This window comes from Coffea eugenioides, chromosome 2 (genome assembly GCF_003713205.1).
Source record: "Coffea eugenioides isolate CCC68of chromosome 2, Ceug_1.0, whole genome shotgun sequence".
NCBI lineage: Eukaryota > Viridiplantae > Streptophyta > Magnoliopsida > Gentianales > Rubiaceae > Coffea > Coffea eugenioides.
The window spans coordinates 56,737,791-56,761,587 of NC_040036.1; the positions used below are offsets into that span (position 1 = coordinate 56,737,791).

Genomic DNA, 23,797 nt, shown 5'->3' on the forward strand with positions numbered 1-23,797 from the left:
ATGATCAGTTATCGAGTCTCATTGTACTTGTTTGTATGTTTTAAGGCTTACTTTTATTCCGGTCATTTCCTAGTTAACTTTTACTTTGAGCCTAGTGAATGGCTTTTGGGAAATGAGATGACTTTTGTGTGAGATGTTGGGACTGATTTGATAAAATAATGAAGCCTTAATGGCTGGAAAAGTAAGAAATCTAGGGGAAGTGCTGCCCGATTTTCTAGGCCGTTTGGTTCTTTAAGTTGGATTTGGCTTTTGATAGAAATGAAAGGCTTTTGGGTTGTTTGGCGCCTAGGTCTTCATGTTATCTTTTTGTTCCAAGAAAATCATGTTTTCCACCCTCGCACTAGTATTTATTTGGCAAGGCGTACGACGTGTAGTCGAGCCTCACTTGTGCATTCCGTTTACTCAATTTTGGATGTGAAACCTTCAATTGGTTTATTTTGATTATTTTAGGGTTTTTGGCGATTAAGGCCAATCTGAAGTGAAAACTTTTGAAGTTGAACCGGTGAGTGTACCACTCCCCTCCATTGCTGTTTAACTTGATTTCTGCTCTGCAATCTGTTTATTTGTTTGAGACGAGGGTGTACTTTATCACACTCGTTCTCTTGTCTGTTCATATGCCAATTTACTATGTAAAATTTGAATCTGTTATCTGTGTCTGCATCTGTTCGGATTTCTATGACCTATGAGCTCAGTCCTGTGGCTAAGTTATTCGAGTCGGGCCGGCAAGGGCCTGGACGATTAGATAACGAACCACGGTAGTCTGTTCGGGGATTTTGGGTATTGAGACCCTTGATTCCGGGTATACTCGAGTATTACCATTTCTGTTCGATTACGGTGAGCGGGCCCGGTAAAGGGGTGTTTGGTGGACGGAATTCTGTGTAAAGAGGGGTCTACGGACGTTTTGGTTCTATATACGTTGACGGAGAGTCAACCGGTTTGGATCAAGTACTGCGCTGGAAATTTGGCTCCTGAGAGCCACCCGTATCCTTCTGATTTGAATCATTGGTTCCTTTGCTTTACATCTGGAATGTGTATCTGATTTGTTAAATGTGAAATGCCATGATTTTTCTGCTATATGTTTGGTACCTCATTGAGCGCAAGCTCACCCCTTTCTGTTCCCTTTTGTTTTCCTTACAGGAAAATAAACCCTTTTGGTCTGGATTTGACAAATGGCCACCAAATTGAGCTAGTTGAACATATTTTTTGTATAGCTCATGTATTAAAACCCTAAGTGTACTTTTGGGGCGTTTTCTCTTTTGATTTGGCAAACCGTGTATATGTATTAACTTTTGAAAACTTTTGTATGTCATTTTGGATTGTAATCGCTAAAGTTCAGATGTGAATGTTTGCGTGCTCTTTCGGTTGGGTTCTGACGGGTCGGTTACTATCTTGGCCGACTCCGAATTTCATTTTCCTTATTTTGGGTTATGTTGCCATTTTGACTTGCTTACGCTCGTTGGTAAGTTTCGGAACGTGTTAGATTGACGTAAACGGATCCGTAGTCCTGGCGAGAGCTGGGCAGGCAATCCGCTAACCCCTTTGGTTCGCCTTAGGGGAAGGTGGGGCTGTTACACAAGGGTATTACCAATTGAGGATTTTGAAAAAAAAATATACCTAAAACTGCTTTTAACTCGAGGTACAGACACTTTGAGTTCGCAGTGATGCCATTTGGATTGACTAATGCACCTGCATCTTTTATGAATTTAATGCACAGAATCTTCAAGCCTTATTTGGACCAGTTTGTAGTGGTGTTCATTGATGATATATTAGTGTACTCTAAAACTCTGGAAGATCATGAGAAACATTTGAGAATTATTTTGCAAACCTTGATGAAGCATCAGTTGTACGCTAAGTTTAGCAAATGTGAATTTTGGTTGAGAGAAGTGACTTTCTTAGGGCATATAATTTTCAAGGACAGAATTAAGGTGGATCCAGCCAAAGTTGAAGCAGTTTCTAAATGGAAGCAACCGGAAACCCTACTGAAGTTCGAAGTTTCATAGGATTAGCAGGGTATTACCTGAGATTTATCAAAAATTTCTCTAAGATTGCGGGGCCCATGACTGAGTTGACTAAGAAAAGTGAGAAGTTTATTTGGAGCCCTAAGTGTGAAGAGAGTTTTCAGGAATTAAAGAGACGTTTGACAAGGGCACTTGTTTTAGCAGATGCTTTGTGGTCTATAATTCCTGAAAACTCAGGATTGATGATTCCATTTGGTAAGTCATCCTTTCCATTCCATTCAGTAAGTGCAAGTGGCAGGATTGATGATTAAAGAATTGCACTTGTTGGAAGAGATTAGTGTTTGGAACCCTCGACTCGAACCGAGAAAAGTGATTCTTGGGAACATTGTCGTGAAATCCACTCTACTGGAACGTATCAAGGAAACTCAGGAGAAGGATTCTGAAGTACAAAAATGGTTGGAAAAAGTTAATAAAGGAAAAAAGTCAGATTTTAATTTGGGAGTAAATGGCGTGCTAAGGTTTCGGAATCGTATAGTAGTGCCAAAGGACAAAGGGCTTAACAAGGAAATCTTGGAAGAAACGTACCGTTCTAAGTACACGGTACATCTTGGAGGGAATAAAATGTACCAAAACTTGAAGAATTTGTACCGGTGGGAGAACATGAAAAAGGAAATTGTTCGGTTCGTCCAAACTTGTTTGATTTGCCAGCAGGTTAAAATCGAGCATCAGAAACCGTCAGGCCTATTACAACCTTTAGAGATACCCGAGTGGAAATGGAAAAATATTATTATGGATTTTGTATTTGAATTGCCAAGAATACAAAGAGATCACGGCACCGTTTGGGTAATAGTAGATAGATTGACTAAATCTACTCATTTTCTGCCAATTAGTATGAAGTACTCATTGGAGGAGTTAGCTAAACTGTATTTAGATGAGATTATTAGGCTACACGGAATACCAGTAAGTATTGTATCTGGTTGAGACCCTCGGTTTGTTTCTCGGTTCTGGCAAAAGATGTAAGAAATGTTAGGAATCAAATTGAGTTTTAGTACTACTTACCATCCCCAGACTGATGGACAGTCTGAGAGGACAATTCAGACTCTTGAGGACATGTACTTTGGATTTTGGAGAGAGTTGGTGTAAGTACTTGACATTGGTGGAGTTTGCATATAATAATAGTTTCCATTCATCCATTCAAATGGCTCCGTATGAAGCACTTTATGGCCCGAAGTGTAGGTTTTCGATTTGTTGGGATGAAGTAGGTGAAAGAAAGATTTTAGACCCAATTGTGGTGCTTTGGATTGAAGAGGCACGAGAAAAGGTGAAGTTAATATGCCAAAGGATTCAGATAGCTCAGAGCCGTCAAAAGAGTTATGCAGACAATCGAAGAAAAGATTTAGAATTTTGGATTGGAGATCAAGTTTTCCTTAAGATCACACCTCTAAAGGCAAGTTTGATGGCGGGAAAAGAAAAGAAGTTGCAATCTAGATTTGTCGGACCTTATAAGATTCTTCAACGTGTGGGAAACGTGGCTTATAAGTTGGAACTGCCACCAAGTTTATCTCGGATTCATAATATTTTCCACGTATCTATACTCAAGAAATATCATCCAGATCCGTCTCATGTACTACAACCGGAAAATATTGAGATTGATGAAGCACTGACTTATGAGGAGAGACCAGTGAAGCTTCTGGATCGTAAGGTGAAGGAACTAAGGAATAAGCGAATTCCTTTGGTAAAAGTGCTTTGGAAGAACCACGGAGTAGAGGAAGTAACTTGGGAAGTAGAGGAGGAAATTCAGAAGAAATATCTAGACCTATTTCCAGATCAAGGTATGAATTTTGTGGACGAAATTCTTTTAAGGAGGTGAGGATTCACGTTTTATTCCTAAAATAGTCATTTTTATAATTATTTACCCTAGAGTTAGTTAATTATATTGTAGTTGCATGAATTGCCCTTAAATTTCACATTATCGCGCGCGAATCGAAAGTTCTCGTATTTCGGATCAGAACGACTAAGTGGAGATTTGATAAATTTATACTAGGCTCATAAGAGAGAGCAATTACAGTGTTAAAGGAATTAAATTGGAGGATTAGTGCATGAGTGTATCAAACAAGAGAGAAAGTGGTAGTGCACGACACTATTTGACAACTATTCAAAGTTAACTTTTGGCAAGCTTATTAGCTCCTTTTCCCTCCAATCTTCCTACACATGCCAAACACACAAAACCCTCTCTCTCTCCTCTTGGTCGGCTGAAACTCCAAGGAAGACAAGAAGGAAGAAAGCTTCACTTTTCTTGCTCCAATCTTGCTCCATCTTGTGGAGTTTCTTAGGGAATTTTTTGTGGAAAAATCTGGTTTCATCTAGGGTTTAGGAGGTAACCTTTCATCTCCTTTAATCTTTCCATTTATTCAAAGATTAGTGGTTAGTGTGGCGGCCCCACTTCTCCCTAAGGCGAACCAGAGGGTTGGCGGGTCGCCTGCCTAGGTCTCGCCAGGACTCACGCAAGGAAACCGACTAAACCCTTTCCACGTATAACTTAAACCAAAACAAAATTCGTCACCCGAACAAGCCAAACCTTTAAACGACCAGAATACTAGGAACACATTAACTTCAGAGATAACATTGCCATTGGACGTCCGAACGTTCACTCTTAAGTACACCTTCCACCAGTTTAACACGAAACTACATTTATACACTACAAACCACAAAGTGAACTCATAAAGTTCAAATACATTCATACAAGCCAAAACTTAGGGTTTGCACTTTTCCAGCTTCAAGTGACAACCCAAGACAAAAGATACATAGTCCTATTCGAAATAATATTTACAAAAGCTAAAGGCAGACTTCAAGTCTCTCGAATGCCAAAACCTGTTCAGGAAAACAAATAACGTGGGGTGAGCTAAAGCTCAGTGGTGCCCCAAACATGCAATCATATAAAACAAATAGCAAATAAAAAAAACTCCAAGCTTAAATTCAACAAGTAGGAAAGTGTTTAACAGCACAGAGTAGGATACAGGGCTCTCAGGAGCCATTTTCCACGAAGTTGATCAAAATTAATCGCAGTTGACCCTCCGTCAACTCTCACTATCTAAAGTCCATGTAGATTCTTTTTTTTTCTTAACACGCTCCAACCAACTTACTCCCACCGGGCCCGTCCTTCACACGAGAGAGTTTGGTATTACTCGAGTATACCTTTTATAGCCTAGTCGAGGGATTCACCCAACGACGTCACGCAAGTGGTTACCAAGTCAGGATAAGAGGCCCTCTCACCCTAAGGTGTGGTACATTCCCCTGCATGGTGGTTTAGTTGACGAGTCCACGCTCCAGTCAACAGTTGCAAGGTTTTTGGTACTTGAGTTAGGATAAGAGGCCCTCCCACCCTCAGGTGTGGTACATTCCCCCTCTCAGTACTTAACTAGTGCAAGCAGGATATTCGAGTAAACATTTCAAACAATTCACCACTCGAAAGAGCTAATGCGATAAAGTACACATTGCCCACTTCGATGGATCAGCAAAACCACATTCCAATTATCACATAACAGTCAAGAAAGCACTTTAACCAGTTAATCATAGAACAAGCACGGACACTCACCCAAAAGTGAAGTCAAAGGTCAAGCTGGGAATCGAAGTCCACGTCCTCACTAAACCCTAAAAACCAAGTTTTAACTATAAGTTTCACTATACAAGTTCTTATTTTATATATAAAAGATTATCTAGTATATAACTAGTTCATTTCCTCGAAATAAAAATCAACAATTCTCTTAAAAATTAAAACTAATAAAAGTGACAGAATATTTCGTATGGTTTCTTTAAAGATACCTTTCTTTCTAGAGGGTAACTAAAACCAATTTAAATCAAACAAGTTTTCTTGCCAAACAAGTTTTCTAAACCTTTTCATTTAAAGTTATTGAAATCTCGTGTTTTTGACAGTTTTCCTCTAAAACAACTAGTCAGGAAAAATTTTATGAAAAATTTAGAGTTTGGAAGTTAGTGCAATTATTTCTTAAAAGTAATAAAGCTAGTGTAAGCAAAGAAAAGAAACAACAAGTTAGCAAGGGTTTAAAAGTCCCGACACTCGAGTTTTAGCATTATCGTACTGTACTCAATTTCTATAGCTCGATACTAGGACAAAATACTTCAATAAAGCCTGGTCAAAAGTTCTCGAATTCAAAGGACCCAAAACGGACTTCACGATTCCAATTCATTTGCACATTATATTCCAAGTCGCCAATATAGCAAAATCGCAATTCAAACATCAATTTCACTAGGGCTTCGTCAATCATTAGCCCTAGGTCTCAACAGATTCAATTCTAATCAAAATTAAACCAAGAAAGTCCAAGATATCAAAACAATTCCAAATCACAATTCATGAACCTTCCAAGTACATTTCGGCCAAACCACTTAAACAATTCCACCAAAAATTTAACTCTTGTAAAAATTACTCAAATGGCCAAGAGCTTTATCAATCATTAGATCTTGACAACAAACAATCACTTCCTACTACAATTCAATCAAAATTTCAACCCAAAACAAAAAGGAAAGTCACGGCCAACTTAACTCACAAATAACTCTAAAAATTCAGATTTTTCCCTTGTTTCGATAACCAAGTAAAATTCCAGCAATGACAATTCAACACGTCCATCAAATCTCCATCTTTCACTTGCTTCAAACACTAAACACATAGCACATAATCTGTCCAACCAAAACCAAAACAAATAACACACAATTCCAGAAAATAATCTCACCAAAAGTCTCAACTAATTCGGCTAGCATCCATATACAATTTCCAGCAATATAACAATTTAACTTATAGTGCTTTGTCCATAATTTTCTTCAGTTTTTACTTTAACTCAACATGCAAAAGGTGATTAGCAAGCTACAAGCTAATCTTAAACATCCAGTATGAAAATCTCAGTTGAGATTCAAAGGAAAACTGATCAAATGCTCAACCCCCCTCTCTCGGCCACATTTTCAGTTTTCTTTTCCTTTTTTTTTTATCCACGACTCATTTCAGCTACATGCATGATCAAAATAATCGGCTATCTATCAGTTTTGATCCAAAACCAAGCTCAGACAACATCAAAAGCTACCATCCAACCAGAAATTCATTCAATTCTTCTCGGTTGGCTTGCATGCAAGCAGATTTTGTATCCCTTCAATTTTCTGATTTTCTCACGGCTGATTAACCTCATGCAAAGCATAACCATCCAGTTTTTAGTTAGCTAAATACACAATTAAACTCAGATTTCCACAAATTGACCAATTAAAGCTGCAATTCCAGCTCAAACTCTCGGCAATCCAATTTCTTCAAAATCAGATTTTTCCTAAGTCTTAATTCTTCATCCAACCGCACAACCCCTACATGCATGCTCATAACCAACATCATCTACCTATAATCAACTAGTTTAGGTCCAGAATTTACCTCAGCTTGAAGCTCAACACACGCGACTAGCAGCTAAAATATTTTTCTGCTCTCGGACAGTCCAGAAATGCAGTCCGCCAACTCTCCCTCTCCCTTGCTCAAGCTTGCGACTAGAATGGAGGAAATTTAGCTCTCGGTCCCCTTCACCAGCTCACGGATGGAGTGGAGAATGAACAGCAAGTCTCTTTTTTTTTTTTAACTTACGGGCAGGAAGGAAAAGAAAGTAGATAGCTCGGCTCTCTCTCCCACTTCACTCTCTCGGACAGCTCTTGGCAGACAAAGGGAATGGAAATGAAATGCTGTGGTGATTTGCAAATGGAGTGCGTGATGGAGTGGAATGTATATAGTGAAATGTGTTTAGTGGAGCTAAGTCGGTATTATAGATGGTGGAGTGCTGAAATGAAGAGTGGAATCGGCAAGATGGAGATGTTTGTATTTGAAGCTTGTTCAAGAAGGTTCCATGGCTGCATGGTTAATTTGAGATGGAGGAAGGCTAATTTGGTCTTTTAACATCTTGTCCGGCCTTCCACTTAAGCCCTCATTCGTAGACTACTTCCAAAATTTCACCCCAAATGAAATTCGATAGCCTACTAGAGTACTAGTCTCGCATAAATTAAATTATCAAGATTCAACGTCCTACGTGTAATTATAAAGGTTTCGACCTAAAATCAATTTCGTCTTAATTCTAGGTTCCCGATGACGCTTAACATTATTAACACTTAAAACTAACTATCGGTATTCCAAGAATTAATATTAAAGCAATAAAATACTCTACATCAAGAAATATAAATTTTGTGATACCCCAACTTTTAGGATACTATTGTTGTTTAGTCTCAAAGAGAATATTACGGTTTCTTTATTTTAATGTTTTGTTTTACAGACTAGAAACCCTAAAATCTAGAAATAAAGTCTAATCAAAACCCTAGTTTCATTTGTGACTGACCGTTTTCTCAAATTTCTCATATTTCAATCGAAACCCTAAATTCAATTTATGGAATTGTAAAATTCCTCGCGTTTTCTCAAAAATGCCATTTTATTTAGAAATTATTCATTTATTATAGCCCTACTACCCAATCATTTCACAATAAGTGCAAATGAACATGAAAGTAAAGGTTTTCACTTTTCGTTTTCAAGTTGGAGCAAGTTAGGGCTTTCACGTTTTTCCGTAGGGTGATTTTTCGGTACGGAGCGAGGATCAAATTTGGTGCTTAAGAGTGACTTTTAGGTGAGAAATAATATGTGATTAGAAGCAATGATATAAAGTTAGTGAATAGGAAGAAAAAAAAACCTAATACGTGTGATTTAAGGAAAAACGGTGCGAACCGACGTATACCGTGCACTACCGATTGAACACACCACTTGATCACCACTTTCTTACCATACAAGCTCATTAATATTTGAGTAAAATATCTCCTTAATTTCCAGCTAGCCTTGACCGAATTTTGGGGCTGAAATTGCAAGAAAGAAAAAGAAAATTTTGCTTGGTAATTGGTGGTGACCAAGACCAATTATCCAACCTTCTTATCACCTTGGAGCTGCATTTCTTCTTCATTTTTTCTGCTGTTTGGCCGAGAGAGAGGGAGAGAAAAACCCAAGTGAGAGCTGCCATTTTTATCTTGAGTTTGTGAGTGTTAAGTGAGGAACTAAAATTCTAAACCGATTAAAGAGTGAGTTGTGAGCTTGAGAAGCTAGGGGAACCAAGAATTCCAAGAGGAGGTGAAGTATCACTCTTACAAGCTTCATTTGTTGAGGTATAAGGCTAAATCATGGCTTTGGTTCTTTTATTTTGGTTTAAGTTGTTATATAATACTTGTTTTGGTTGGATTAGTGGTGATACAAGTTGTTATGATGATTTAAAGGTGATTTATGTGAGTTAGGGTTTGAAGTATTTGCTGCCTATCCTTGCTATATGGATGATATATGTTGTATTTAAGCTTATATAAGTGGTTGTGGTGATGATTGGAGCAAGAAATCAAGAAAGGTTGAATTGAATCCCAAAATTCCAGATTTCTGGAAAATTTCAGCTCTATTCTGTCCGGTTTTATTGCACCATGTTAGAGGCCGAATTAGGATTTGTATAAAACATGAAAGTTGTATAGAATGGTATTTTATAGGTACCAAAAAAATTTCAGCTCAATCGGAGTAACGTAACCTGTGAAAAGACTAAAATACCCTCACTATTTTAGGATGTTTCCAGTGTTCCGTTTTAGTCAGTTCATCCAGTTTATCATGTTTATTCACTAGGATCCGTGCTAATTTAGCCATTTACCAAAACATGAAAGTTTTAGTACTCTGTCTTAGCTTTTCAACACCTACAAGAACACCTTAAACGGACCTTGGTAGCCTGAGATATGACCATTCTAGTGTAGTACGGTTAATTAGCCGAATAGTTGGAACCTGGTTCGGTGAACTGGGAATTTGATTAGGTTACACTGGAAATTTGACCAAGTGATCTTCATGAAAGTTGTAGGACTTCGTCTTAGATTTGAAATGGTATAAGTTGCACACCAATCCGATAAGCATAGCCTCAGATGTGTTCTTTCCGCAAAAACCCGTCAAATCTGTCTTTTGTAAACTTGATTTCCGCACTTGTTGTTAGTTGATTTTTGTCCTTGTATTGTCTTGAGCCTATTGGACGGCTATTGAAGTTAGATTGTTGAGTGTGTACTTTTGGGTTTGAATGAGAAAAATAATGAAGCGAAAATGGCTGGAAAATTAGGTAAACACAAAGGGCATGCTGCCCAAATTTACGCTCGAGCACTAGAGAAATATACTTGCGACTTGAGTAAGGGTTAAGAGTGATTACTACTTGAATCATCTAGGATATTTGCGTCTTCTTTTACCGAGGTATATAAGTAAGAATTTGGCCGAACTTGTACCCTTGAGAAATAAAATAATGACTGCTCGGAGTACGTTTTCCTTGTACTTTCGACTCGAATGGCATTTCCAAGTATAAATGTTACAAAGTTATATAGTTTGAAAAGCGAGCGAGTGTTTCACGAATATTCTCCAAGTGAATTTCCATTTCTTGATTCTTATTGAATGAAACGTCTAAGTTTCGAATCTTAGTCATGTTTCAAAGTTCTCAAATTGAGTTTTATCGCAGATTTGGACTCCGAACCCGGAGTATAACCCAGACGTGATTACTAGGGGCACTTCATTTTGGTGAGTGCTTCCAAATATCTGGTTGATCTGGACACTTGTTTTGATTCTTGATCCATGAAATACATGATACGAGATTTGTTGATCGGGCAAGGGTGTACTTTATCGCACTTGCCCTAATATGATATATACTTGTTTATTATTGCAATTGATTCGATATACTTGTACTTGAGTTGTAAGTGCAGAGCGGCAGTATGTACCACACTCAATCCGAGTGGGAGGGGCCTCTCATTCCCGTCTCCGTACTTTGATTTTAATTCAGTCGATTGGAGTGTTACCTCGTCGACTTTTGGGGAACCCCAACTCACTGGGTAGTTAATCGAGTCGAGCCGGCAAGGGCTTGGTCGATTAGATAACGAACCATGGGTAGTTCGTGATGTCGAGTGGAGTGTTATCTCCTCGACTAATCGGTATACTCGAGTATTACCACCCATGTTTCTTGAGGATTTTGGGCCTAGTAGGGGGTTTGAATGGTGGACGGAGAGTAGCGTAAGTGGTGCTCTGCTGGATTGGTTCCTTTACTTGAAAGTTGACGGAGTGTCAACTACTATGTGATCAAGCTTCTGGTAATGAAATGGGAATTTGGCTCCTGAGAACCATCCATATCCTTATACTTTGGGGTGATTATTGTTTATTGGATTACTGTTTCTTTGAAAAACTTTTACACTCGCTCATTTTGAGATTGCTACTTGACGTGTTATTGCTCACTTTTATGAACTCTTCATGCTCGTTACTTTGCTATACCGAAAATTTGTGCTTATAAATAATGGTCAATTTGCTATTTGGAACCTCACGGGCTTTTAGCTCATTCCACTCCATTTGTTTTCCTTACAGGGGTACGAACGAGACGTGAGATATGTAAAGACTAGCGTAGCCTAGTTGTTTTTGACTTTTGATTTGTACTCGCGCTATCACTCGATTAGGATGATTGTACTTGGATTGTATACACTTTGAATCTGTTTGGGTATATAGAGGCTTTGTATATTGATTGTGCATCAATGTAATTTATAAGATTGAATTGCGATGTATGCACGTGATACGAGTGAGTGAGTCCTGGCGAGAGTTGGGCAGGCGATCTGCCAAACCCTTTGGTACGCCTTAGGGGGCGGTGGGGTCGTCACAAATTTAACTTGGCAAAAATCAAATAATTCAATATCCTGCACAATTAAACTATTTGTGACCTAAAAAAAATTATTTTTACATACTTATTTAAGATCAACTAATAATAAAATTTATTAAAAGTCAAAAATGCAAATGCGACAAGTATATATATATATATATTTCAAGGTTCTCACAGTTTGTTTCATGGGTTTACAACCTTAAGCAAGAAAATAGGTTAGAGGACTTAAGGAACCATTTATTTCACTTTAAATCATAGGCTAACGGTCTTGAGGAGGCTTGTAGGTAGCTGACTTGAGGCTTGATTGTTTGATTACGGTTGTTTATGTGATGAATGAGATGATTATGGTTAGAAAGTGGAGAGAAATCGAAGGAAAACTTGGAAAGGAAGCTGGCCGAAAATTCTGTCCAAGTTGTTCTGTTTTTATTTCAAATTTTTTATGCTTGGTTGGCTGTGAAATTGATGGATATATGTTATATATTGTGTGTACAAAGTGCCTTTCAAAAATCATATCGAACGGTTGCACAAAACTTGAGTTTTGGTAAAGATTCAAATCTTGAAAACGTATAGCAGGGTACTCGGATAGTGCTTCTTTGTCCAGACATAACTCCTTGTACAAAAGTCAAAATTAAGTGCCGTTTGTGGCATTCAATGCTAGACATTCATAGCTTTTCAACAGTATAAAAATCCCCTGCTAGTTCATTTTGAGTGAACCGTAGCGAATCGGAAAAATTAGCTGTTCTGTTTTAACTGTCTATTCGAATGAAACTGGGAAGCTGCATCTTGTGGCTCGATTTTGTCCCATTTGTGAAAAGATTTTCTTAATGATGTCTTCTGATAAATTGTAGCATTTAGAACCTAGTTTCCAATGCCATAAATCATTCTCAATTTGGAGTTGTATAGAGTTAGATATGGTTTGATTTCAAAGATACGACAATTGGAAACTTTTCCCTTCCTTGCTGACCGAATGATCAAATCTATTTTGGGAAATTATATTTCAAAAATTTTAGTGTCATTTAACCATAAATTGCTTATTAAATTTTTTTGGAATCTTGGTTTAAAAAATGGAGTGAATTGGGGCTGATTTTGTTGGACAAAATGTTTGAAAATGAAAGAGACGTGATGACAGATTAGCTTTGAAACATTTCACAAACTTTGGTCATTTCGTTAACTGCCTTTCCGTGCAAGTTTCTATCTAAAATTTGATAGAGAGGTAGTCCATATATGGAGGTTTAAGTATACCAAATTTGGTGTAATTTCAATATCATTTCGATGCCCAAATAATGCCCCCAAACATTGCTTCTCAAATCTGGAAATTCACTGATTAGATTACAAAAATCAAATAACTTTAAATTGTTATATCTTGTTGCTCAAAACTCCGAATTTTGTTCCATTTGTTGTGTTTGAAACTTTGTATAGAACTCTTATGGTTTTACAAATTTCAAAGGTTGATTCACTTTCTGTGAATTTTGCCAAATTTCCAAATATCGCCGAAAACCAAGACTGGTTCTGTCTTACCTTCTTGAATCAGCGACTTTGAGCTGAAAAATGAATGCTTTCTATTTAGAATCTTGAAAGAGTGTCTTCTAGGAACTTTTAGTACTTTGAATCTAGTTTCCAACGATATTAATTTTTCCATTTTTGGGACGTACCAAACTCAAAATCTGATTTTACCAAGTTTATCGCGCAAAGCTGAAAATTCATGATTTCTTGGGAAATGAGTTTTGAGAACTTTTCATCGTCTTTCGATATTGATCGCCCGTTTTAAACTTATTTTCATGGAGGATGCAAGTTTCTCTTGTGACTTTAAATCCTCACTTTTGAATCTCGATTTTCGAGATATTAAAGCTCTTTTAAGACATTGTCTTTGTATTACGCCTTTATACATTCTTCCTTGTTTGGCAAGGGGTTGTAAGTAATTGTGAGTGATAGTTAATTATTATTCCTTCAAACGCTCAAGAGGATCATGAAGAGAATCTCGGAGCCAACCACTAAAGATCTTATTTGCACTTACTCACTTATTTTGAATTGGTGAGTGTCAAGTGCATGAATTATTGAAATTACTTCAATTGCTTCTCATTGATTAAATGGTTTAGAACTGTCGAGTCGAGTGTGTACTTTATCGTACTCATTCTCTTTTAATTGGTTATATGATTGAATTGCTCATAATTGAATTGTATATGGTTGATTAAATATCGATTGGAGTGAACCTCATCGACTTATAATTGTAATTGGGGGACGCCCAAATCTCAATTGGCCGACCTTGTGACTCGAGCTAGCATGGGCTTGGTCGAGAAGCTCGGTGAACCATGAGATAATTAAAAGCTTGGCCTATTAAGAGATCTCGCTTGGCATACTCGTGGAGTAGTGTCTTTTATAAAAGAGGTGTGGGTTTGGAGCAGGGTGTGTAACGGGGAACAGGAGAGAAGAGTAAGTGGAGTTCTACGGACTTAATACCTACCCGGTTGACGGAGTGTCATCACGGGAAAGTATTTGATCGAGTCTTGGCGAAGCGAGTGGAATCTAGCTCCTAAGAGCTCCTGCATCCTTGTTGAATGTGTGTTATTATTAATTGTGAATTATTTGAACTTTCTTGTTTTAATTCTCGTACAAATGCCATGGTTATGTGAACTATGTGTTTGCATGTTTTCTTGGTTTCACTGAGCGTCAGCTCACCCCATTAGTTTGTTCTTCCTTAACAGGAGCTCGGAATGGAAAGAATTTTGGGGAAAGCCGACTTGTTTACTTTTGATTAGAATTTTGGGATGTAATTGACTAGTTGACTCATAGTAGTTGTATTTTGGGAAGGTTGACGTAATTTTGAGAATTTGTGGTGTAAGACTTGAAAGTTTATTTAAGGGAGAGACTTCCCCTTATTCTGACTTTTATATTTGGTTGTGTACCTTTAAGTTTAAATTTGACTTGTATCGAGTCCTGGCGAGAGTTGGGCAGGCATTCCGCGGATATCCTTGGGTTCGCCCTTGGGAGAAGTGGCGGCATCACAAATTCTCTGGTGGTTGTGACTCGGAGATAGCTGAAAATTGGCTGGAAAATATGGTTAACATATTTGATGCTTTGAAATACTCGGAGGAGAGACAGGTAACATTCGCAGTATTCCAATTCGAGGGGGCGGTTCAATCCTGGTGGAATGTTATTCGAGCCAAATGGGAGAGGAAGAGAGTACCTTGGACTCGGATGAACTTTACCAGAGAATTTAATAAAAAATATATTCCTCCGATAATCCAGGTAAAGAGGGAGGATGAGTTTATAAGGCTTCGGCAAGGGACGATGAGTGTAGTTGAGTACGAGACTCAGTTTACTAAATTATCAAAATTTGTCCCTCAATTGGTTATCACAGAGCCAAAACGGAAAAGGCGATTCATACAGGGGTTGAATTTGGAGATACAGGAAGCCTTAGTTGCTGCACCAATAAGCACTTTTGGTAAGGTCCTTGAGAGAGCTCAGAGGATAGAAAATGCTAAATTTCAATTGAAAGCTTTTCAAGCTTGGAAGAGGAGTATACCTAACAATAATTCTGAAAAATCTAGAGAGAATGCACCACTTCCTAAAGCTGGTAGAGGAGTGGGTGGAATAAGACTTGCCCCACTTCCACTCCTACCCCAAAGGAAATTTGAAGGAGTCCCGGCTAGAGGAGCTCAGTTGGGGAAGGGACAATATGGGGGTTTATCTCGAGGAAGTCAAGTGACGACACCTCGTTCAGTATGTAATACTGTGGGAAGGCGAATCATACCGAAAATGATTGCTGGGTAAAGGGTAAAAAATGTTTAGTATGCGGTAGCACTAACCACCAGGTCAATAGTTGTCTGAAGAGGGGCCAGAAGGAGATAAGCGTTCAATCGTCAAATTAGAATACCCGTAGATCGGCCAACGAGAGAGGTAGCAAGCCAAGGGTACCTGCCAACGAGAGAGGTAGCAGATCCAGGGTAACGGCCAGGGTTTATGCATTAGATCGGTAACAGGCCTCTGAGACAACGAAAGTGGTGGAAGGTACGCTTCTTGTCTTCCATCGATTTGCTCGAACTTTAATTGACCCTGGTGCAACCCATTCTTTTGTGAAGCCTGAATTTATGTGTGGCATTGATATGAAACCAACCAAGTTATCATATGATTTGGAGGTTAAAACGCCAACTGGTGAACATACTTTGATAACTAATATGGTTTATAAGGATTGTGAATTTTGGGTTGGAGAAAGGAAATTTGTTGTAGATCTAATAGCCTTGCCTATTTGGGGATATGACGTCATCATAGGCATGGATTGTTTAGCTCGGTATAATACCCAATTGAACTGTAGAATCAAGGTAGTAGAATTTCGTATACCGGGAGAACCAATCCTACGTTTGTAAAAGGAAAATTGGCATCCTCTGCTCTTATTTCAGGAATACAAGCTAGAAAATTATTGTATAAAGGAGCACAGGGATATTTGGCCTATTTGATTAACACTAAAAAAGACAAGGTAAAAATTGAGGAAGTGCCGGTAGTGAAAGATTATTTGGATATGTTTCCTGAGGAGTTAACATCTGTACCTCCTGAGAGAGAGGTGGAGTTCAAAATTAAATTATTGCCTGGAACAATTCCCATCTCTAAAACTCCTTATAGAATGGCCCCACCTAAAGCGTCCTCTGCTCTAATTTCAAGAATACAAGCTAGAAAATTATTGTATAAAGGAGCACATGGATATTTGGCCTATTTGATTAACACTAAAAAAGACAAGGTAAAGATTGAGGAAGTGCCGGTAGTGAAAGATTATTTGGATATGTTTCCTGAGGAGTTAACATCTGTACCTCCTGAGAGAGAGGTGGAGTTCAAAATTAAATTATTGCCTGGAACAATTCCCATCTCTAAAACTCCTTATAGAATGGCCCCACCTAAACTTAAGGAACTAAAAATACAATTACAAGATTTGTTAGAGAGGGGTTTTATACAATTGAGTGAATCTCCATGGGGAGCCCCAGTTTTATTTGTGAAGAAAAAGGATGGGAGTTTGAAATTGTGTATAGATTATCGAGATCTAAATAATGCCACTATTAAGAATAAATACCTTCTACCCAATATTGATGAGTTGTTTGATCAATTACAAGGTGCAATGGTATATTCTAAGATAGACCTCAGGCAGGGGTATTATCAGTTAAATATAAGAAGGGAAGATGTACCAAACACTACTTTTAATACCCGCTATGGGCATTATGAATTTTTGGTGATGTCTTTTGGATTGACTAATGCCCTGACAACATTTATGAATCTGATGCATCGAGTATTTAGACCATATATGGACCAATTTGTAGTAATATTTATTAATGATATTATGATATATTCTAAAACTTGAGAAGAACATGAGTAATATCTGAGAATAATGTTACAGGCATTGAGAGAGCACCAATTGTATGCTAAGTTTAGCAAATGTGAGTTCTGGTTGGAGAAAGTGTCTTTTTTGGGACATATAATTTTGAAGGAAGGAAACGCTGTAGATCCGGCCAAGGTGGAAGCTGTTATTGAATGGAAACAACCGGAGTGTCCCACATAAGTACGGAGTTTCTTGGATTTAGCGGAATATTACCGAAGGTTCATAAAATATTTTTCTAAAATTGCCGAACCCTTAACTAATTTGACTAAGAAACATGGCAAATTCATTTGGGATGCTAAGTGTGAAGCTAGTTTCCAGGAATTCAAAAAGCGGTTGACTATGGCCCCAGTTTTGACATTGCCAAATGGAAAGGATGGATTTGTAGTATATACGGATGCATCGAAGGAAGGGTTGGGATATGTGTTAATGCAAAATGGGGGAGTAATTGCATACGCCTCTCGAAAATTAAAGCCCCATGAACAAAATTACCCGACCCACGATTTAGAATTGGCTGCCATTGTTTTTGCTTAAAGAAGTGGAGACATTATTTATATAGGATAACTTTTGAAGTTTATACTGATCATAAGAGTTTAATATATTTATTCTCTCAAAAGGAGATGAATTTGAGGCAGCGGAGGTGAATGGAATTTTTAGAAGATTATGACTGTACCATTAAGTATCATCCAGGGAAGGCGAATGTAGTAGCTGTCGCGCCCCATTTTTTGAGAAAAATGAAAGTAAAGGTTATTTGAAGTCATAATGTTTAGTGTGCATGAAATGTGTGAAATGTGTGAATGTGAGAAATAAAGGGAAAGGCCATGGGACTTTTTAAATGCGACGGTTTGGCCAAAATGATAATCTAAAAAGGTTTTTAAACATAAAAGTAGGAGTCGCCACTTGGTATTGAGTTAGGGTATACCAAATCACCCAAAAAGTAGTTTTTGAAAAAATGAAGCAAAAACCTTTTTAGATGACTCATAGTCTACGAAAATCAAAGAGACGAGTTCGGGGGTCACGGTTGATGAAAGGGAAGGCAAAAACAAAGTCTAAGGCACCCTTTTACCCTAGCCTAAGCTAGTTGCGTGATTTAGTGACAATTTTCTTATTTCTACCTAAAAGATGTATTGCATTTTGGATGCGTCTAACATGAATGCAAATCTAAATCTAATGAGTGGTTTAAAAAGGATAAAATGTCTCTTTAGAGGCTCGATTGGTCCTAATCACATGAATTGTGATAGCCAATGGTGAACCCTCAAAGAGATCACGAATAAATGCAAATGAATGCTCGAGTAATAATGAGGAAAAATGAGTGTGTGCGAAAAATGTCTTTGAGTGTAGAAACGAGTGCCAGGTGCAAATGTGCAAAGTGCAAGTGTGCAAATGGGTGTGTAAAGTGCAAGGGTGCAAATGAGTATGTAAAAGTGCACGTGTAAAGTGCAGGTGTGCAAATGAGTATGTAAAGTGTAAATGTGCAGATGTGAGAGAGCGTAAAGTGATAGTGTGAAGAGTGAGAATGTATAAGATGAGAGTGTGTGAGGTGAAAACGTGAACAAATGATAGTGTGTAAAGTGAGAGTATGCAAATGGTAATGTGCCTTGGAAATGCATGAACCCTAGAGGAATGCAAGCAAGACGGGTACGGGGAGACCCTAAATCGTGACTTTTGATTTGCCTTTTAGTTGGAAAGAAACGAGCGTGCTAAGGCTATGTGTAGCCATACTCGTCCGTTTCCCTTACCAGAAGAGTGACTCCCTAACCTATGCAAGCAAATGAGCTAGTCTAAAAAATGAGAATGCAACCCTAAATGTGTAAGAGAAAGGTGAGAGGAGCATGCAGAAATGAGAAATACTAAAATGAAAATATGCATGAAGTTGTAGTGAGGCATGCAGATATGACACTAGCGAAAGGGGGACGGCCTTATTAGGTCTAGCATTGGACTAGCCCATTAACTAACGTTCTCTTAGAAGCATTGGGCAATATAAGAGCTCGGGGGGAAGACCATGACTAGCATTGGACTAGCCACGGTAACGTGCATTCCATTCACATAATCAGATATAATGCTAAAAGCAAATAGACATGCAAGGCACATATTTTCACATAGCACGTAGCACATAAGCATGCTTATCTAGATGCAGAAACCTAGGGAAAGCAATTAAACACATAGGTATAAACATGCAAATCACACAAGGCAAACAAGCCCTAACTATTACATTAGGGGGGCCCTACTACAATCTAAAAGGGGGAAATGAAATAAATAATTAAAATAAATACCTAATTTTTTCAAATTTGACATTCAATTGCCTTTCAAATGATCAAAATTGAACTAAAATAAATATACAAAACTAAAGACAATAAATAAGTAAATAAAATAATAAATATAAAACACTTTCAATAGGCATGCAGTTAAACACATAAAGTCACATAGGGCACGTAGGATCAAATAAAATGAGGAATAATGGTTAGGGTGTACCTCCCTTGAGTCGGGGCCCTAATGGAGTGAAATTTTCTTATTTACCCTCCAAAAACAAAGAAAAGGCCAAGGTATCACTTTAATTAAGAAAATATGCAAACACAAGCTCAATTGGTCATAAAACCCTTAAAATTATGAATTAAGTGCAATTTAAACAAAGCATGGTGGTTAATTGAAGCAAACAAGCAATGAAGTTGCGAAATTAAAGATGCCAAGGACCAAATTGCAAATACCAAAAAGTTTTTAGGGCCTAATCATGATTTCCAAAACTTCGGGGCAAAAATTGAAGGAAAGATAAAGTTCAGGGACTAATTTGCAATTGTAGCAGGGACCCGATTGAAAGAAAACTAAATTATGTGAACCGTAGCACAAATAGCCAAGGATTAAAGGTCAAAATGTACAAAACATGAAGAGAACTAAGTCCAGGGGTCAATTTATGTTTAAATCATGACTTAATTGAACAAGATCTAGAAGTTATGCAGGCTTTAATGGGATTTCACCAAAGGGCAGGGGGCAAATTGTAAATTCATAAACATTTCCCAGCCCAGTTCGTCTTACTCATGAGGCTCAGCTCTATTTCCCTCTGAAAACGTGACTGAATCTCACATATTTGCTTAAGCAACTTTTGATGAAACTAGCCTCTACCAATGCCCCAAGATTTTCGAAACAGCCCACATCTATTGACAAAACCCATCTCTCGCTACCATGAAAATCAGCTACCATGTTTTGACAAAACATTGAACTTGCTGTCTATTCGGTTTCTTCACACTCAAAAATGCAGACAAATCATCTTTCAATTAGAATTTTCACTCAGGCATTTCATCGAACAGGTTAGGGGCATTAAAAATTTCATCAATTCTTTGCTCCATTGAGACTACAATCGGCCCCAAAATTATCAGAAATCCAAAAAATTTAGCCCAATCAACACATAAACCATGTATGTTCTTAAAATCATGAACAATCGACATGAAAATTTGCCATAGCAACTCACGGCAGACATGCTTTGAAAGAAATACTGAAATGTAAAGGAAAAGAGCAACTCACGGTGTTCTCTCGGTGAAGCTTTGTAGGTAGTAATGGACGATTCCGGTGAGATGGTGGCGGCTATGAGCGGCGGCGGCTCCGGCAGCTCTTCAGATGAACCTTCCTTGCTCTGTTTTTTCACAGTTTTGCTCCTCTGCTTTTCCTTGGCTCTGGTTTATTGCCGAAGCCTTTCTCTTCTATTTTTCTTTTGTTTCGTCCCAGAGTTTCCTTTTTCTTGTCTAGCTCTCACTCAAGGTTCCTCACTCTACCCGAAAACTTCCCAATTTCCCCAAGCTCCTCCCTTTTTCTTCGCTTGCCTTTCTTCCCAGCCTGCCCGTAGCTTTTCTTTCTTCCTCCTGTTTTTCAGTTCTTCCTGGCCGCCGCCCCTTTTCCCTGTTTTCCTTTGCTTTTTTTTTTCTGGTTCCTCTCGCTGCCTCCCCAATCTCCCTTGTTTTTTTTTTTCCAGTTTCCTTGCTTCCTTAGCCGAGAGCTCTCTCTCGGTTCTCTCTATCTTCCTCTCAGCCGTCACACACTCTTTATCTGCTCTCCTCCAATTTTTTCAGCCGTCACTTCTTCACCGTCACCTCTTCTTTTCTTTTTATCTTGCCTTCCGCCGTCACCAGAGTCCCTTGTTTTCCTCTCCCCAGCCGACAATGCCTTTTTCTCTGGCCCCTCTCTTGTTTTTGTTCCTCCGCCCTCAGGACCTCAAAGCTCCCCTTTTTTTTTTCTTTTTTTCTCTGTTTTTTTGTTTGATTTTTTCCAAAATTATCTAAACCAAACAAGTGTCCCAACACCTCACCTTCTAGGTATTGTGTTGTCAAAGACACAAAGGGACATTTGTCCCACATGCAAGCTTACACATATTCACACATTTTCCTTATTATATTTTTATATATTATTATTTTTTTGTATTTTTCTTTCAAAAATTAATTTAAGTAAACAAACAAATGATTAAAACAACTTTTTGTGGAAATTTTCTTTTTTCTGAAATTTAATACTAAAAACGTCTTAAAAATAAAAATTAAGAGACTAATAAGCAAGAAATGAATAATAAATATATTTAATCAATAAAAATAAAAATAATAATGCTAAATTAAAAGGATTTGGTATCTAAAATGCTAAAAATCTAAAAATAAAACCATGAGATTGATAAAATAAAAAATAGATAATAATTATCACTAAAATAAAATAAAAATAATTTAAAATTTTGGTGTCTACAGTAACTGGTGCTCTAAGTAGGAAGGTTCAGATAGCAGGATTAATGATTAAAGATTGGAGTTTGCTGGAGAAGGTGGGGGAATGGACCCTTAATTAGAGCAACAAAAGGTGATTTTCGGAGGAATTGTAGTGAAATCTTCGTTGTTGGAATGTATTAAAGAAGCACAGAGAAATGACCCCATGGTACAAAAGTGGATGGAAAGGGAAAGAAAGAAGAAATGATGGAATATAAAATGGGATTTGAGGGGATATTGAAGTTTCGAGATTGGATAGTTGTGCTAAGAAATGAAGAGTTAAGGAGGGAAATCCTAGAAGAGGCACACCGTTCTAAATACACCGTACATCTCGATAGCAACAAGATGTAACAGGATTTGAAAAAGTTGTACTATTGAGATATTATGAAGAAAGAGATCGCTCAATTTGTTCAAACTTGTATCAATTGTCAACAAGTTAAAGTTGAACACCAGAAGCCATCGGGATTGTTGCAATCTCTAGAAATCCCTGAGTGGAAATGGAAAAATATTACAATGGACTTCGTGTCGGGATTACCACGGTCCCCAAGGGGTTATGACGCGATATGGGTAATAGTGGATCGTTTGACTAAATCAGCTCATTTCTTACCAATAAATATGAAATACTCTCTTGAGAAGTTGGCCAAATTGTATTTGGATGAAATTATTAGACTGCACACGGTACCCATAAGTATAGTGTCGGATAGGGATCCTCGGTTTGTGTCACGATTTTGGAAACAAATGCAAGAGGCGTTGGGTACTAAGTTAAGTCTTAGTACCACTTACCATCCTCAAACCGATGGACAATCAGAAAGGACTATCGAGACTTTGGAAGATATGTTAAGGGCGTGTGTAATGGATTTCGGGGGTAGTTGGGATCAACACTTGACTTTAGTTGAATTTGCCTATAATAACTGTTATTATTCTTCCATACGAATGACTCCATATGAAACTCTTTATGGAAGGAAGTGTCGATCACCAATTTATTGGGATGAAGTGGGGGAGAGGAAGGTGTTGGCTCCTGAAAAGGTACCGTGGGTTGAACAGGCGTATGAGAAAGTGAAAATAATTCGCCAAAGAATTCAGGCAGCTCAAAGTAGACGGAAAAGTTATGCTAATAACTGGAGAAAGAATTTGGAATTCAAAGTGGGCGATAAGATATATCTCAAGGTTACTTCACTAAAAGGTTTAGAGTTTGGAAAAAGAAAGAACCTTAAACCTATATATGTAGGACCTTTTAAAATTCTTCGATGGATAGGGAAAGTAGCATATCAACTGGAGCTGCATGCGAATTTGTTCAAAATATATGACGTTTTTCACGTCTCATTATTAAAGAAATATCATCCAGACCCGACCCATGTGTTACAACCCGAAGAAATTGAGATCAATGAGTCACTGACCTACTCGGAGCAACCCGTGAAAATTTTGGATCAAGAGGTGAAATTATTAAGAAATAGGCAGATACCTCTTGTTAAAGTCCTGTGGAAACACCAGCGATTGGAGGAAGCAACCCAGGAACTGGAAGATAAAATGCAAAAAGAATACCCGGAACTTTTTATGATTAAAGGTACGAATTTCGAGAACGAAATTTTTTTTAAGGCGGGAAGGATGTGAGAACTCGAGAAAATTATGTGTATGTTTTGTATTATTTTCTTATAATTGCATTAATATTGGAAATATATATATATATAACAAATAAATGGTTAAATTAAATGCTTAATTGAATTCCTATAAAAATTAAGAATTTATAAATATCCTAGAATGGAATAAAAATTTTCAGGGTGTATACAAATTAGAACAAATAAAATTTGGAATCAATGAGTTAGATAATAAAATTATGGACCCTTAGTAGGAAAATAAGCTAAAACCAAAGGACCAATTTAACCCTAAAAGTTAGACAATTCACCATGCAACCCCAAAAGAGAACTTTAGTTCCTGGACAACCGAGGACTTAGGCAACCAAATGCTCAACAAAACTTGGGCGGTGATTGAGAGAAACCAAAGAAAAATCCACAGCCAATGGTCTGTTAAATCCAAACGGTGACCGAG

General features: G+C 37.8%; 1 protein-coding gene across 1 annotated transcript; it reads left to right on the forward strand.

Moving 5' to 3' along the window:
- The first annotated feature begins 3,156 nt into the window (after nucleotides 1-3,156).
- LOC113759925 lies at nucleotides 3,157-3,828 on the forward strand. The gene has a single exon (XM_027302503.1). It carries the CDS (start codon nucleotides 3,157-3,159, stop codon nucleotides 3,826-3,828), a length of 672 nt encoding a protein of 223 aa, XP_027158304.1.
- Nucleotides 3,829-23,797: the final 19,969 nt, after the last annotated feature.

What these genes read in the sequence shown, in the direction of transcription:
- LOC113759925 (XM_027302503.1), top strand. Translation starts at nt 3,157, where the DNA reads ATGGCTCCGTATGAAGCACTTTATGGCCCGAAGTGTAGGTTTTCGATT.